At 32.8% G+C, this 18,872-nt stretch overlaps 2 protein-coding genes across 2 annotated transcripts; both read right to left on the reverse strand.

The window, feature by feature from the left end:
- Positions 1–1,975: 1,975 nt before the first annotated feature.
- On the reverse strand, positions 1,976–4,355 carry ppk17 (pickpocket 17). Its single transcript, XM_070649266.1, has 7 exons — positions 4,214–4,355; positions 4,016–4,142; positions 3,734–3,961; positions 3,551–3,663; positions 3,377–3,485; positions 2,514–2,698; positions 1,976–2,454 (listed from the first exon to the last, which is right to left on the reverse strand). Exons 1-7 carry the CDS (start codon positions 4,339–4,341, stop codon positions 2,067–2,069), a joined length of 1,278 nt encoding a protein of 425 aa, XP_070505367.1. The 5' UTR covers positions 4,342–4,355; the 3' UTR covers positions 1,976–2,066.
- Positions 4,356–6,338: 1,983 nt separating this feature from the next.
- On the reverse strand, positions 6,339–17,264 carry yellow-b (L-dopachrome tautomerase yellow-b). Its single transcript, XM_070649267.1, has 2 exons — positions 16,584–17,264; positions 6,339–9,071 (listed from the first exon to the last, which is right to left on the reverse strand). Exons 1-2 carry the CDS (start codon positions 16,840–16,842, stop codon positions 7,972–7,974), a joined length of 1,359 nt encoding a protein of 452 aa, XP_070505368.1. The 5' UTR covers positions 16,843–17,264; the 3' UTR covers positions 6,339–7,971.
- Between the last annotated feature and the right edge of the window lie 1,608 nt (positions 17,265–18,872).

The following is an 18,872-nucleotide window of genomic DNA, read 5'->3' on the forward strand; positions in this document are numbered from 1 at the left end:
TATTACGAAATTTTTTCATTTGCTTCTTTCATTGCTCGGAGCTGAACAAAATTCGTAAAATCTTTTTTTACTACTTCAATTTTGAAAATATTTCTAGAAATAAAAAGTTTGAGATTTTATGAGTAAAAAAAATTTGGCAACAATGCTAATCCTTCCATACGGACTGATGTGTTTGCCAATTTAAACAGACAGCGCCATGTGTTGAACTTTTTTTCATCTATTTATTATCTATTTTCCAGTTGTTAATGATCATTTAGATGAAAATAGTGAATGAATGTGATGTGATTTAAATCGCAATCGTCACAAAGTCAACGGGAAATGAGGGTAGATCTTGGAATAGATGAAGAAAAATTGTCGTTTTAGGCATTTGTGTCATGAACATTGTAGGGAGGTTTAGTCATAATGTAGTAGAATTTGAAGTCAATTCGAAAATTATATGGAGTCGCTTTGAATTTAGTCGACTTTCCATGCAAAATCCAAGCCGACTACAAGATCTGTACAATAGTCGAACTAGCTAATCACTAATAAGAATCACGATCCTAACATTGATGGTTGACATACTTTTGGTTGACCTCCTTGTTGAAAAGAATTTTTAAGAGATTAACCTGCTATATTGCTAAATACCCAAAATAAAACTCTACATTGGAGAATAGTCAAGACAATATTTTAATAAAGAAGTATCGAATTTAATTAGTTAGTAGTTTTAGTTCTTTTGTTTCTGTAAATATGGAAATTAATGAATAGACAACATGGATGTAAATTCGAAGTGAAAACTCATGCTGCAAAATAACCTTTAGCTATTCAGATTTTTTGAGATCCAGAGCTGCACCAGCGGTGTTCCGCGGCTAAGTGACCTCTGCATTCAAAACAGTTTATAGTGAGATCAAAACCATTTCTTTGATGCAGCTATTATCAAGCTTGTTGTCTTTAGCCTTAAAAAGGGAGACTGTTAACCGCGTTTTGTCTACATACGATTCGAAAAAGGACATTTGAAAAATTTCTCATGCCGAGTTTCGAACCCATGATCGCTGAATCGATGTTGCAATAATTATGTATCAAAGTACTAAACCATTCCTCTATCGGGCCACTCACTAAGTCGTTCACAAAGTATATCTAATCTTGTGAAGATTTAAAGTTCTGGATACTCGATCGGAATTTATAATAACAACATTTAGAAATGGTGGGAATCGAACCCATGTACTCATAAAAGAGACATCTACAGATATCTTGTCTGTCGTCTAACAGCTTGGTTACAGAGATCTCACACTCACACTGCTGGCAGATTCGTCAATATATGGTTCGATATTCAGTTGCCCAGTTAATACTCCACAAATAAGGATCTGAGAAAATGGCAAGCAGTCATTACTTAGACAGTCCATTTCAATCCATTTCAATATTGTGTACTGAAACGAATTTAGAATTGAAACAATTGTAAAAAATTGTCAAATTTTACAATTTTGATAGGTACAACAATAGTATTTAGTACACATTTGGAATTGATAATTGGCAAACAGTAGCCAGCGATAGAACTAGCTCCAGGCACCGACTGAGGGAAGTCATGGATCACAGTTGATCTGTACGGCTAGCAAAGTAAATAAGCAAGTATAACAATTGTCAAAAATTCAAAAAAGTTACAGCAACAACAACAAAATGTTAAAACCCAATCAAATTTTCAATATTTCCACAAAAAATAATAAAATCGAGAAGTAGAAAGAAAGAAAAACATGCTAAATCTGCACATCAGATCATGAGAAAGAAATTCAATGCTAAAAATAGCTGTATAGAAATATTTATATAGTCCGAAACAAGTGTAGGAAAGAATTTTGTGAGCAGTACAAAAATTCACCGTACAAAAAGAAAAAAAATCTCCGTCTTAAATGGAAAATGGAAATAGGAAAAAGTATAGAAAAACAAATTTTCCTCTAGACTAGGTCAACAAATCATAAATTTACACAATGTAGACAACGATCATGGATATTTTGAATGCGGTACACATAAAATACATTTATTATTCATATAGAATAAAATATAAAAGTATAAACAATTAATAAGCTTGGAATGATTTATTACATATCCAAAAATTTTGCCTCTTTTGCACCTTCAGATTCTTTTTTTGACATCTGTTCTGCCTCATTCTTCTTTTTCATATATTTTTCGACCATTTGATCAAGGAACAGGTAGCCAAGGACTTTTTCGAGAATTATGATCAATCCAATGACTGATAAGCCTAACAGAAATCCAAGAGATCCACCCATGTCAGCTACAAATTGAGATGAATCATATCCTGATTTTTCAGACAATTTCGTGACCATTTTTGATGTGTAATAGACATAAATCTGTGAATGTCCAAGACCTTCCAGTAACTTCCGATTCATAACAAATGAAGAATAGATTGATGTGTCGCAAGGTTTCAGGCAGTCACAAGATTCTTCATTTCCATATGAACTTATCATGCTGGAATTCACAAAAATCTCATTTCATTAAGCCACAATTTTGAAACTATTCAGCACTACCTGTTGTACTCATTGATTAAATTTTTGATGGATTCATAGCTGTTACAATAAGGAAATACAGCATGCTTCATCCACGGACCAGAACAGTTGACCTTTTCTTCAACTTGTCGCCAAATGCAATTCTCTATGCAAGCTGAAGTACTTTTGAGACGATCGTCGGAACATTTGGTTCCACGTCCTCTGAACTGGAAATAGGGAAAATGTTTGAAAGCTTGACATAAGTGAGCGTCGATGGATATGAAAATGATGGTATAACAAACAGCAATGATTGAATTCAGGTATCGGTTTCTAAAGGCATACCCGAGTTGGCCTTCCACATCAACTCTGATGCCATTACAGTAGTTAGTACAATAACTGTACACAGTGTGAGCAGCATAACATAGAGGACACTCATAATTTGCATATTTTTGAACACTCGGTACTATGACTATACACTCCATTGAAGCTGGGTTAATCCCGAGAATCCAATCTAGTGAAACACTCCCTCTAGAGCACAACAACTACATGCAACTGTGTCGTAGCGTATAGCACGATACACTACTGTGTCGCAACACGATCAAATTGTGATGAAAGATACATTTACGTTCAATCAAATTCACTCAGTTCACAGCACTCATTTTTAACATCCAACATGAAAATGCTTTCCATTCATTCTTTATAATACACTGAGGCACACTTTTAACTTTTGAATGATTAAAAATTAGACATAAAGTTGCATCAAGTCGTCTTGTTGACAGGAAAACTTTGGATTGACATGGAAACGTTTTGACGACACTATGCCCAGCATGCAAGCATGCAGCTTATGAAAACTGACGATCTTGTTAAATCACACCAACATGTCCCCAAACTCATGTAATACTTACGTACGTATAGTGAGCAACTGACATTTTCAGTTCAATTTCTTCATTAAATTCCACATATAAATTCTCAATTCGACCGGATGACGATATTCCATATTCCGTAAATTCCTCCCTAAAAAATGTTAGCATTCATTTCGTTATGAATCAAAATACAGCATGTAGAATATTAAAATTTACATTGGCATGTGCAAAAACATGTGCCATCCTTCATCGATACCCATAGCTGTATCGTAGCCTTTCTTATTTTGTTGTCCATTAAGCAGTCGAATTGAATATCCAGAGTTTTTCCACTGAAAATACAAGAATGGAACTTATTAAGGTTTAGATTAGGATTTTCAGATTTTCAGTCCAGGATCTCACCGGCAACTTAGTAGTCACACGTGGAATCACCGTATAACATCGTCCATAAGTAAAATGCAATGACATCACAATTTTTATATTTGTTGAATTTCCATCAAGTGAAAATGAACGAAAAAATTCATCGCTGCTGTAGGTTGCTTGCTCATAAACATCTGCTAGCGTTTTATCATTAAATGGAAAGTTTTTCCATCCTGATGTTAATGTTGGATGGTATGACAGGTTAAAGTTCTAAGAAGAAATGTCAGAATTAATGACTATGTCAATAAAATTAATGATACATGCCTCCATGATGTCTTTCTTGAATGGTGGATTCCTACAGAATGTGATTGCTGGATAGTGCATAGTCTCATTAAGTTCGAAGTTGCTGTGCGTTGATACTGGTGGCTTTAAAAGCTTATTGACACATTCCCTGGAAGAAATTAGATTTAAAATTAGTCATTCAGCAATTTTCACTTCCTTAACACCTTTCACATCACTTACCACAACTGAAAGAAGACAATGATGCAACATCCCGCAAGTACCACAAGTCTAACAATCCGTTTCGGTCTCTGCATACAATAATCAATAATTTTCAAATAAATATGAATAAATTTGTCGAATAGCTTCATTGTGTCTCATTCAACAGCTGCGAATCAACTGAAATTGCATTATAATTTCCAATTTTGACATTGGACATTTATCGCTGATAAGGGAATTTTCCACAGTAAATTCTCTGTTATCATGGAAATTGGTAATAATGATTGTAAAACAAATCGAGTCATAACTGTGAATTAATGATCGAATCACACATTCATTATCATGACAATATTGATAAAATCCATTAAGTGTAATTGCTGATATGCTTCTACAAGATGTCGATCGAATTTTTGACAACCGTAGTACAATACTTTATATATTTGGTGATAAGATTTATTGAGTTATAATTGGGATATTGTTGGTAAATGATTGGTGACGGGAGGTTGTCGTGTGATGTGAAAGTGCCGGAAGTGAAATGTTGTGTCTATATTTAGACATGTTTGTTTTATATGTAGTGACAGTGTTTGTAGTGACAGTTTTTAGGAATCTGGGGTATCGAGCTAAGAGTTTAGGGAAGTACGAGAGTAAAGTTAATCCCGAATTGCACAAATCGAGTATTCTGTCAAAATTCCGTGTGACTCTAATGTGGGACCGTATTCCAGTTCAATCCGGCATCATCCCAGAGTCACGCTGTGTTTCTGAACTAGTTCCTGATTCAACATTGAATTCGGTATTATGCCCTAGTCGCTCCGGTCTGGTGTTGGATTTTGAATCAATTAACCGACTTGTGCTAATCGGGAATAATATTGCATTTGAGTTCATTTATCCTCTACCTTACAGCATACAAAGATCATATCTATCTGTCCTTTAATTTATTGATGTCCAGTTTATGATTTCTTTACTACTGATGTCAAGTGATCAGTACCATCATATGATGCCATTCTTTTTCATCTCAACTAAACTTCCACAAAGTCACCAAACCAAAATAAGCCGATGAAGCCCCAAAAATAAAACGATTTGCTGAAAATCAAAGCAAGATCACAGAGATTTAAACTCGAAAAGACTTATTTTTATTTGTTTTTCAAGCATGAGATGGAAATGATATTAAAAATGAATTAAATTTGTGAAATTTAAATGAAAATTTTTACATGATAATAAAATTTGGATACAGAGTAACAAGGTGTAATAAAATTATATCTCTAAAGTTTACAGGTAGGTATTTATGAATATAGAAATAGAAATTAATGTTTAATTTTTTTCAAGGATTAAGTTTCAGTGATAGCAAGTTTCATTGATTTCAAGGTCGTTTTTGTATGCTCAATAACAATTTATATCGTCAAGGGCAAACAATAATGACCTTCAATGGATTCAATAGGTTTAATAAGTGAAAATTTAAGATTTGAAAATCGGAAATAGCATTTGATGTTTTATTGAATCTAAACTTTAAGTTGAAAATCTAAACGCATTCTTTAGTACAAAGCTACTTCGCAGTATTGGCGGTAAAATGCACAGGTCCCTGCAAGGTACCGTGCTGACTTGGTTTGATCCATTTTGACGGGATAAAAGACGGTTAGCAGCATTGTGCCGCTCTGATAAAATTCTTCCTTTCTGAGAATGAACGTGTCAAAAACTAAAAGCACATGACGTCGCAAATGATGAAAATCCGGCCCTTGTCTAGCTTAGTTACTATATCAGGCCATATACGATGAAATCCAGCCTAACCTAGATTAACACCGGCATGGTGCCAGAATTTTAGTCTTTTCTACGATGTGTGATTTGCAGTTAACAAATGGATGTAGATTTAAAAGCATTAAGGATCCGAATCTGAGTTTTTAAATGGACGCATGCACCTAATAGACATCATTTGCTAATTCCAATTCTAAAGTTGAATTTCAAGCAGATTTATCTATGACACTTGAGAATTCATGAGTCAAAATTATTGCTTAATTCTATATTAACAATACTTAATCACTTACGTACACAATTGGTAATTCAAAATATTTCAAAACTTACAAACTTTGTAAAAATAAAATCTAAAAGTAGAAAAATCAAAATTTTCTTATAAAATATGATATGAAAACATTAAATATAAATTTGGATGACTTAATCTGTCAACTGGTTATTCCTCTTGATTTATTTTATAGATTTTTTTAAGTTTACAATTTTATCTTCAAGTTAAAGTGTTAAGCTTGAAGATTGTGGATGCTTTTTAGGTAGGAACTCAGTGTCGTCCAAACCATGGCATGTCTTAGTGATAAACCCCGACCGAAACCGCATGCGGTTCATGGAATTTCCATTGCAAATCTGTTGTACACTAGTGTGTCGTGGCATACAGTTCGAACAACCGTGTAATAACCTATTAGCAACAACTATGGAATGTCTGTACACGATCAATGACATTTTCCATATTCAACCTACCAAGCATGATTCAATTGTTTAATTTTATCTGATTTTATTGAGCGAAAAATTTTCTCACACATACCCAGCTTGTGCAATCTCATCTCATTTTCTAGATTAAATGTATGCATTGACTTTAAACAAAAAAATCTTTGGCTTCTCCTACACATTTTCGTAATTCATAGCTAATGATCTTTATTTCTATTAGTTTCATTTTCAGCTCATAACTTTTTTGGCTTTGTGTAATGTATTAAGTTTTGTATATTTTCATCGTACTTAATTAAGCTCTCAGACAACATGTGAAAAATGTACGGAAAATTACAATTTTGCACGAGTTTAATGTCTACAGTGATTTGGGTAATTAAATTTTGTGAATTTAGAGGTAATTTTGAGGTTAATAGTGTCAGGTGGGAAGAAATTGGAGGATCACTGAGTTGAACTGCATATCAAGTTTGAAGCTTGGCGAAGGAGTCACTAGAATCCTTGTATTTATTATTCATTATTCATCTTTTCCCTCCGGCAAAGGCATCTCAAAGACATCCGGTGTAAGAAAGTCAGAAAATAATGTCCACAGGTCAGCATGGCACTGCCTGGTGTCAGATTTTCTTCGAATCCGACTTCGTAGCCAGAGTTATCAGTGGTGGAGTCAGAAGGTAAAAATTAAGAGGGATTTTCTCCAAAAGCCCTAACAAATTGAAGAATGTTTTTCAAATCTGAGGGGTGCACTCCAATTCTTCCCCGCTCTTTGACACACCCCTGCATAACATGTGCCATGTATCTTTTGGGCGAATGGTAAATTGAGTTTACTGGAGAAAACTATAGTCGGTCATAATGGAGAAACCATTTATTAAACTAGAGGTCAATGATTTTTGGGATAAAGAGCCATCCGGGGATCAACCTATGTGGTTTGGATGTAACTATTTAGTTACAAGATGCACTAGATTATCGTACTCTGCAGGGTGCGCTGGTAATGTTCAATTCACTTGCAGTGTTAAATTAGACTTAAAAATCATAACTGTACGCGACGACAATAAGTTTTACAAAATAAATCAGAAATATTCAGTTTGGAATTCTTTTTTAATTTTTAAATGAAAATTAATCTCTTACTAAACTTAACTAATTACATTCCTTTATATTTTCAAAAAAAAACATGACAATAAATTAATTTATAATGGCAAAAATACTGTGCTTTTACATTCAAACTTTATATGCTTAATAGCACATCTCAAGATTAGACTTAACCTTGACATAATTTTCTATTAAGCATATTCATTAATATTAAAAAATGTTCAGCACACTAAAAAATTTATCAATCACAAAAATAATTACAGGAACCTGCTGACAATTGCCAATACAAAAATCATCACAGTTGCTTCCAATTTGCCAGCTGAGCCTTTTTTTGCTGTTGTAGGTGGAGTATAGTAGTCATTCAGATGTGTGATAATTTCTGGTAATGGTTTCGTTTTAACATCGCATGCCGTATTGGCAATGGCTTCTTTGACAGTTTGCATGAAAATTCGGAAGTTGATTTCATCTGAATCTAAACGATCGTACATGAATTTCTGGAGGCGATCAGAGATGACCCAAAGACGACCTTTATCGTCAACTTTTACATCATTTGGGAATTCCATTAAGACTTTGTCCATAAAGATACGTCCTTGAGATTTATGATTGTATTCTTTTGTTGTTGTTTTCCAGCATGCAACCGCATTAAGATTTGGAAGTGTATAGAATAAAACTTTGGTATTTTTGTCTAAAAATTCAGCATTTGATTGAGCATTTTCGCCTCTGGTTCCGAGTTGCTTAAATTCATGATAATTTGCATTATTTTCTGTTGCTGATGGATCTTTAAGGAATTTCGTTTTAACCATGAATTCATCTTTGGATACAAATGGATGGAAGTATAAAACAGTTTCGTTCTCAGCACCTTGTGGCTTTGACAGTGCAAGTCCAAATAATCCATCATTCCATTCGAAAGTACTTCCACCAATGCTGAAATTTCCGGCTGTTGGATCTGGATGGAAGAAGTTGTGTTGAATTCTCCATGATGTTTTGGATTTCCATGAGTAAACGACAAGACCTGGCTTTCCTAAATCAGCGCTGTATGCATATGCATCTTCACAATCATCATCCTCAACAGCAATGCTAGCAAAGAATGACTCTTCCTTAACTTGGTCAGCTGGAAATTCATGGCTTCTTAGCAAGTCATCGTTATGAAGATCATAAATCAAAAGTCTAGTTCCTTTCAATACTGTCGCATTTCCAAGAAGATCAACAACCCCAGTATCCAAAACCCACAATCGTCCACATGCATCAGCACGGACACGGAATGGCGATACAATTGCCGGTGGCTCGTCGTCAGACATTTGATGAGCAGACCAACTTGGATATGGCTTCAATTGAGGTGACTTATCTGTCATGTTATCTAAAATTAACAAGAAAATTTAATGTTAGAGCAAGTGCCAAAAATATTTCCCATAAACATAAGAAAATTCCCACGCCAATTTAATCGCCTGCTATGATTTCATTATTTGCCGAATGTTCTTTTTTTCTTTCTTCTTCCTCTTCTTAATGCTTGTATTATTTTAAAAATGAACAAGTTATTTTATTTTTTCGTGTATTTTCTTTAATTCAGCAGAGCGTGAAATGCCGCAAAGAGAAGTAAAATTAATTACTTTTTATTCGGTTATTGAAGGTAGTTTGTATTTCAAATGAGACTGTTTATTTAATGACTTCATGGATTAATTGGATTATAGCTATTGAACTAGACTTTGTTTTATTATTTCTGGATTATCAACTTTATGGATGTTAATAATTTTTCGCGGGTTTTTTTGCTGTTCCTTGATTTTTTATTTGTTTTATTTTTGGGTATATTTAGACTGTCGATACAATTTAAGTGGCTCAGTTTCCTAGTTGCTTCGTTCTTCAGAGCATAATCGTTACACACCGACCCAGTGATCATGAGTTCGAGACTCGGCGATAAGAACTTTTCTCACGTCCTTTTTTGAATTATATGGACTGGAAATGCGACTCCCAGCCTCCCATTGTAGGGTTACAGACAGTAATGACCTAACAGCAGGATAACGGCTGGTTTTCCACCCTCTTTTACGGTAATAAAGGCAGTTCGCCGCACTATGCAGCTTTGATACATATTTTCCAGCATCAAAAACAGCATTAAAGAGTCAACTTTATAATCCAGTTGCACATATTTATTACTGCAGCCCCTGCTCTTTCTTTAATCTAGTTTGACTCGTATTTTTTGCATTAAGTTGCTGAACGACACTTGAAATTATTATACAACCAAGTGTTTCAGATATGCCACACGTAAAGAAACGTTAAAGCTTCAAAATAGTCGTAAATTAGAGAATTTTATCTCCAATCTGCATTTAAATTTGTGAATGGAAAATTTTGATTGTGAATAAATTTTGTATAAATATCAATAGTCAGTTCTATATAGGTTTTGAAGGCGTCAATGCAGTGATTTTAAGTGTCATTACTATAAGGCACGTTGCGACAAGAAGGCGACTGATTCGTCTTGGTATCTGAGTTTTGGATGAGAGCTGTATGATTATGTCGATAAAAGATCGGTCCTACATGATCATAACAGATCGTCGCAACTCTAATATTAAGGAATTAAGAACAGTTGCTTAAAATCTAATAAAACAACCAAATCTCAATTGAACAACGTGTCATAATGTCTGATTAACAGCTAGACACACGGTCGCGACTAATTCCATTTTATTCGGAACATTCTATAAAATTTGTCATTACCCACTGTCTAGTAATGTTCTGGAATTTAACCTCAAAAAATCATAACATTGGCAGATGAATCCAATCTCATACAAAGAGGCATCAATCCATTGGAATTCGATTCTAAATTAGCTTTTATGAAATCCAACAATGAGTACAATGAAGCATCATTAGAACAGTTTCATGATCAATCACGTGATTTAATTTAAATCCGCACAAAACGATCCAGTTCAATTTTTCAACAACAATAAAATACTTTAAAGCACAACATTTCACTTAACTTCCGACTGTATTTTTTAATCATGCCAAAACCTCATGCAAGGTTAAAGTCTATTGAATTAGCTTAGTTCGGACCAATCAATCAATCAATCATGAGTCAAGTCTCATTTACAGTGGTAAATTACATAACGCAGTTGTTGCCGTGTTCTGATTTGTCTTTCCTTCCTGAATTCTCTTCCAGATGTGGACATGCATGTCAATTTTCAAGTTCACAGTGACATTGAATTGAGTTTCGTGTTAAATTGACTTTTTTTGGCAAAAGTAAAAGTAATGAACTAATTTGCCATAGCAATTGAATCACTTCCGAACTTTTTGATCACGGAAATAAATAATAAAGTTTGTTATGGATAGAAAATAGATTTAAAAACAGCATTGCAATTTTGTATCGCGATTCAATATGCATAATATTAAAAAACAGATATTGAATCTTGTGCTTATCATGCTAGATACAGTTCATGACTCTTAATTTATTCTGTCAGATTTAAATTTTTGTGATAGAAAATTGTATTTTTTTGCATTGTTCTTGTGATGTTTTGAAGGTTTTTCCTCGACATGCTCATGCTTTATATTTTTCCCATAAGCTTCGACATACAATACATAATGTGTTGGTACATAATTGAATTTTGTTATTATTGTGCTGTGATTTAGGTAGCAACAAGTGCAGTTTAGTATTCATTTTGGAACTTTTGGGGCTTTTTAAAGCGATTTTTGTGATAATTTTGAGGTTTTTTGATTAATTATTTCAGTGTTTTGCTATTTTGATGCCCGTTGATTGAAAATATACAAGTTTTAATTGGGAAATTGGCAGTAACAAGGATTAACAGCGTCTGTGTCAAATAATATACGACTCTTTGTCATAAATAAAAATCATATGATTTACAACAAAAGTAAAACCAAGCAATGCATAAAAATGTATGTTTTCATTAAGATTTGGGTTCAAATCCCTCAATATTATAAAATTGTTTAATATACTGCGTCACGTGTATGGTTACTTTCCTTTTTGCTGAATTATACTGAGTTACTCACTGAGAATTATAGTTTATATTGAAGTTTATAAAGAATTTGTATGGTTTTCATTTGGATCTTTTTTTGTGCTGTCTATATTGCTGTCCACAATAGGCTTAACTATTGTCAATGACAACTTCACTCTCAAACTGCGCTCTCAAGCTCTAAACCTATCTGCCAACTTACATTCACCTGCTTTGAAATGCTGACTAATCTTTTTCTATTAAGTGAATGTATTTGAATCTATGTATGGATTATTGTTGGCACTAAACAAATCTTTGAACTTGTTGTATCTATATACATAATTTTTTTTTAATATTATGCTATGTCTTCATTCTTTTTTAAGTCATTCAGTGTGAATAATAATGGAAAAATATGAAAAAAATGCAGCACATCTATGAGTCAGTGTCTTATTATAGTTGAGTAATAGTAAAGTATTTACTTTATAAATTTTAAAAGTCGTGAAAGAACGGTTTTTTGATGAAATATTTAATTTTTGGAGAGTGCAAATTTGTATTTAGCATCATTTTGTCAATTTTTATGGACTTAATTATCTCTTCGTGTGACTGAATGATATCATCAATTTTGCAGTCAACACAAAATGATGTTTAATTAAATTTTAATGTGTGATTTTGACGAGCCATTAATTTTGACAAATATTAAAAATTATCATGGCATTTTTAATTGTTTTGAGTGCAAATAACAGTGATTTTAATTAGAGATGAGATTGGAATCACGAGTTCAAAATTATCAACAATTATGAAAAATATTCTAAATTCTTGATAAACCAGTCTGCATAAAAATTATTCAATTTTGACTCATTAATGAATCATCATTGTTATTCAGTCAGTCAATTATGCAAATTTATTTCCACCGATTTTGCATGCAAAACTTTTTTTTTACCTCATTTTATTTGAAACTGGAAACTTTAACAGTTTATGTTATTGGAATTTTTAATATATTGATGCATCATTACGATTTCATATAGAATTCAGGGGGAAATTCTAAGAGACATAGAGCTTTACAAAGCGTAGGTTAAGGACACTTGGAGGCTATCAGTATTGGCACTGAGAATTGAATATGAGTAATTAGACATGACCTGCCTATGAAGTGTGTTATCAAGCGGTAAATTTTGAACCTTAGCTTAACTTTTTGCTCATTACAAACCAGGAGGGTTTGGAAATTGTTTGTAAGTATCCGCATATTACTACGATCCCGAATGCTTCAAACTAGTAAAAAAAAGCCGCCGTTACAGATATAAACAGGCAAACTAAGCACATTTTCCATGATCAGTATTCAAATCATTGCAATTACAATGTTCAGACATACTATCCCGAATTGGTCAATGAAACGAATCGCATTATTCGCCATAAAACTGGATCGAAATCAGTCTTTACGGTGTTGTCAAGTTTGCTATGTATGTCTTATCGTTTATACGGCGACTTAGCGGTGTCCTAAGGAACATTTCTTATTGTTTGGGATATGTTAATCCAGTGGAGGACAACCTTTTATTTTATGCGACACAACATGATTCTAAGAACACTAAGTCGTACGGTTCGTGGTATTTACAAAGAAAAATGGCTGTTTACCCGCCGCATCCAGGTTGTACACCACTGTGTTAATGTATCGCTACATTGAAAGCTCATTTACAGTTTATGTTCACTTAAAATAGAATAACCGACCATTATGATGTACTTAAATAGTGCATACTTTGAACAAAGGAGTCACAACAGCCTCATTTGATCATACTATATGCAGAAAATTAAATAAATTTTTGGTGCTTTAACATTAACACAACAAGCAGCTCTAAAATTGCTCAATGCCTTATTTTATTACCGTTCTCAATATATCCATTTCAATATTATTATTCAATTTATTACTTCTTTTAACCGTCAACTTCCCCCTAAACTATACCACACCATTTTTGCTTCAGTGCACTTAATTATCATATGAGCTGAATAATTTAACAAAAAACATCGATAAAATAATTAAAATAATTTCAAGAGCAACTGCAATTTTCAATAATTAATCTAAAATATTAGATAACAAGGTATAAGTTCTTAATTAAAAATGCATACATAAAATTAATAGCTTTCAAATTATGTACTTTATGTTGATGAACCTCATTGAACTGCTGTGTATGCTTTTTTAATTAAACAAAAATCCACTAAATTTATCTAGCGGATCATGCATACATGCAAGGCCAGCAATTGACATTTTCATTTATGGATTCTTCTCAGCATAAATCGTGATGATTCGAGTTGTTTCTGAAGATTTTTATTGTGTACGAAAATAATAATCATTAAACCGGATAAATAGTCAAAAAGAGCTTAAGATGCTGATCTCGAGACAATCACGTGTTGTCAATATCAAACTTCAAAATGTCTCAAATTGATATTAAATAGATTAACATGTGCAAAATTATGAGTTAAATTGGACATCTAATTTAATTATAATCATATCACATTACAAAAAGCTACACAATTATTTTTTAACGAGTTTAACACATAAACGGCGGGTAATGTCAGGTAGATGATTGAAAATATAATTATAGTAAATATTTTCATGTATTTTTAATATTAAATTGCAAATTTATTGGCTTTAAATTTTTTTTAAAATTAAAGGCGGTATGAATCAGGTTTTGGGTATTTCAGTAGTATGATTCATTTTGATTGGGATTTACTCATATTAATTTAAAATTATGGGTAAATTTTGAAAAGAGTCATTCATTTATAACGTCTAATATTTATGGAGGAGGTGATTTGGAAGAAGTTTCTCGAATGACACATCGCGACTATGGACGTTATGTAGCAGTCACATGAACAAGGATTAAAAATTGTCTTCTGACCGTCAGAAGGTCTGTGTCAAGCGCCTGCCATGAAAAATTGACGTATGATAGTCACGCGGCTTAAAGTGCACCAATTTCACAGTGCCACTACGACAATGTGTTGTTGTCATTTAATTATACGACAACCACATGACACTGCCACATAGTTGCTCCATGACACTGCAAAATGGTTGCTCCATGACTCTGCGACATGGTTGCTTCATGACATTGCAACATGGCTGCTTCAAGACTCTGCCACATGGTTGCTCCATGACACCGTCACATGATTGCTTAATGACACTGCAACATGGCAGCTCCATGACACTGATGTGACGCTCGAAATTCTTGGCTGTTTGATAGTTTACAAAGGACAACCACAAGTCTTTACACAGTAGGTAACCGTTTATTAGATTCCAGAAAATTTAAAAAATTTAGATTCCTATCACTTACAGACAATCCCCCTAAATCCACATACAAAAAACTCTTTCATAATCGAATCCAGTTGGGGTCACACATGATCACAAAAGTTAACAACCTTAGCTCAGTTAATTCATTAATCTAAGACTTATCTAAAAAGATTATTTAACACTAATAATACACTTTTAAAGTTATTGAATGTCACAAAAGCTCTTTACAAGAAGACAATTCCATGCTTTCCAAAACACGAGACTCAAAAGTCAAAGCATTAATAGACAAGTCACACATAGAGCCAGAGACGAGATTGTAAAGAAGAAGAAGAAGTAATAAAAAAATGAATTTTTTTCTCTGCATTCATGAAAGAAAGCGAAAGTTACGAAACATTAACATGACGAGACAAACATTTAATGGTCATAGATGGAATGAAAGAAGAAAAGATGTAAAGCTGGTAAGAAAATAATCGAAAAAAATGGATTAGTAAAATGCATTTTTGATGTGAATGACTTTTGGAATTTCGGGTTTGGTGATTTTTGGACGAAATTAATAAATAACAGTTTTAAGAACCGTAATCTGGTAGAAATAACGAGAGTAATCTTGAATTTTTACATGAATGAACAGATTGCCTTAAATATGCCATGTTCGTTTTCATTTGATAATTGCATTTTAAGTGCATTTATTAACGACATGCATACCGGAATCATTCACATTTGACATTTAATTCATGAATTAGTGTTTTGTTGGATCAAGCATATTAAACAAAATCAAGGTTTAGAGTAAACTGAGGCAATCGTTACGATCTTCTATGTGCTTGATGTGATACTATCAGGTTCGTTTTGATAATATTCCAAAACTTAAGGAGATCTTGTAATTCTTGTTCATATTTCTCCCACTATACTCCAAATTCTTAACCTGTTCCTTAACCCAACGTTGCTCAGAGCTTCAACATCACGGCTTGATATCATCCATCTAGCAGGCAAAGTGTCCAAACATCCAAAAAACTACAAATTTGAATATGGCTGGATTTGAACCCACGACTTCGAGGTATCATACCAAATTAAACCCAAGCATCTAATCTATTTGACCAGCAGATTTACTAAGGTTTTTCGATTCAAAAGTCACAATACTCCACTTAATTTTGTTTTCAATATAGAAAATTCCAGAGTTCTCGAAACTAGTTCAAGGCAATTTAATCGAGTATAAACACAAAAGTTCAGTAGACTTTTTCTTCTTTTTGAATACTTCACTTAGCATCTGTTATACGACAAATATTGACTTTATCATTAAAATACGTTAATGACTCATGGATGTTAAGTCTCCATTCAGTCTTGGATAAAGTTCAAATCCCAATTTTTAATATACCCAAAATGCTCACAATCGGCCGCCTCTAATCTCAAAAAATCACGCTTGCATGAAATTAAATCTCAATTGGACATTTCTTTCACTACTAGACCAAACAATTGGTAAAGAGAAGAAGTAAAGCTATACACATATGTGATATTTTTATGTCTGTTATGATGTGATGTGGTTTATGTTACGAAATCACACTCTGTTCAACTTAATTTACTTTAATACATTGTTATCATTAAAAAATTGTAAATTCGGCAAATAATCTTAATAAAATAATAAATACGAGGACAAAATTTTAATGTGACTTATTACCATTCAAATCAATATATGCAAGTGATGCTGGTACGCCCTTTTTCCATCGTGGCAATGTCATAAATAATCGATCTCGATAGACCTCAATACCAACTGGTATGACATTTTCTTGTATAAAATCACCATTTGCAATTGCAGCTTGTCGCTCCTCAATATTTGGATATTCATAATCAATTAGCTTCCATTGGTAGACGACTTTCAAATTATCATTTGCTGTCACACTACTGCATGCTATTAGTAATGCTAATAAAATCCGCATGTTTTTTGTAATTTGACGGAATCTAGGTCTCGTGTCGTTTAGTAAATTCGATAAATCACTTAGTATGTATGTGCAGTACTTCACTTCACTACTTACAATATTTTTTATGAGTTCCAATTTTTTTTAACTCATATAAATTGTTATAATTTTATATTTTTTTATACAAGCAATTCGCAAAAGGCCAACAACTTTTTTTCTCCTTCCTCTCTCTTACTTCTATGTCTTTAAATTGTTAGGTTTTTAGATTGTAAATTATGTTGTAATTTCCTATTTATTATTAAATATTCAATTAACAAAGTTAGTCATCAATAAAATAATTATTGAGACGTTCACAAAAATCGACTCTGAAGCAAGCAATTCGCAGCCAAAAAAACTAAATATTTTTATAGACTTTTTAATTTACAACTTAATTCATTCGCGATCTAATATCGACTGTGAGAGACACACAGCAAAATTATAGCTATGCAGACAAGCAGCAAAACAGTCAACTGGAAATGGAAAGTAAGAAGAGAGAATAACAGAAAAAAAATAAAATAAATAAAAATTCACAACAGCACAACTACATTATCGTGACTATGAGTGATGATGAAACGTTAGCGCAAAAATATATCTCATTTTATTATTGTGTGATGCGTTAATGGACTCTCAAATTATGCGTGCTGATAAATTCACAGTGGTTTTTTTTATTGATTTCCCCCCAAAAAACACATATTTTAATTAACTTTTCCGTCATTCTAAATTTGCGAAATCTAGTTGAGCATTTTAGATTCCCGCATGCTGTGTACGCGGTACGTTTCTACCTCACAACATCAACACTTATACAGACGTATTTCTAGACTGGAAGATATTTATTGTTTTTAATGTTTAGCAGCAATAATAAAAAACTTTAACTCACTCAATTTACGTTTCCAGTCAATGAAACAATGATGAAAAAATTCTGCGCGCTCTTTTGGTGACTTGTCGGTTAGAATACTGAGAAATTTTGGAAATAAAAAATGTTTGGAATGCTTTTTTGTGTGATTTATGCTGTCGTTAAATCGGGCAGTAAATGAAACGGTCTTAACGATCATTAACGGATGTTTTGAGAGTTTTTTTTGGTCCTTTTGTTATGATGCAGAGGATAATTAATGCAAATGTTTTGCATCTATTTCTATATTTTGATTTACAAATGAAATTGATACAGTTGAATTATTGGTACACAATATTTTTTAAGAACACATTGATATGTAGGATCAAATTAACAATTTTTCAAGTCAAGGTTTCGAATAAATTTAGGCTCTCTTTTCGGCAGCTATTAGCATATTAAGTGGTTAAGCATAGATTCTGAATTTTTTAAGATCAATAAAAAACGGCTAATTTAGGTTTCGTGTCTTTTTTGCATCTTCGAAGCGACAATTCTACACTATTCAAACGAATAGTTTACAATGTTGCATTAATTCAATTAAAAGTACAAAATTCCTCAAACAAATTCAGAAATTCCAATATTTTCATGCAATAATTGAGTAATACAATTGGAATTTATTCAATAATATGAACTAAAAAGACATCATTAGTATGGTACACTACCATTTATCCAATGTCTTATTTTATACATTCAGAACATGCATATTGAATTCAACTATTGCACCAATGCAGTATATACTCTTATATTCATTAAAAAAATAGTTGGTCATGTATGGAAAAGACGAATCAAATGTTAATTACAAATAAAATTGAAAACAACTTTGTGATGATTGGCATAACAACTGGAAAAGAAGACATCAATTATCGGCACACGATCATGTAACCGATGAATGTGACGAAAGTTAAGAACTAAACGTTATTCTGTACATAATGCAAAATCAGAACTGGTTGACCTTCATCACTGGAACAAGAATTTTTGTATTGTTGTTACATTTGGTCGGTGCCGTTGGAATTCTTTAGTGTGAATTTGTGCATAATTAATAAGAGGCTAGTTTGATCATTAAGATAACTTTTTTTGCTAATTAATTCTTCAATTAAGTAAATTTCACTCTTTTTTGCGGAATTTC

The sequence above is a fragment of the Chironomus tepperi genome, unplaced genomic scaffold (assembly GCF_022539635.2).
Source record: "Chironomus tepperi strain 1889 unplaced genomic scaffold, CSIRO-AGI_Ctep_v1 contig_422, whole genome shotgun sequence".
Lineage (NCBI taxonomy): Eukaryota > Metazoa > Arthropoda > Insecta > Diptera > Chironomidae > Chironomus > Chironomus tepperi.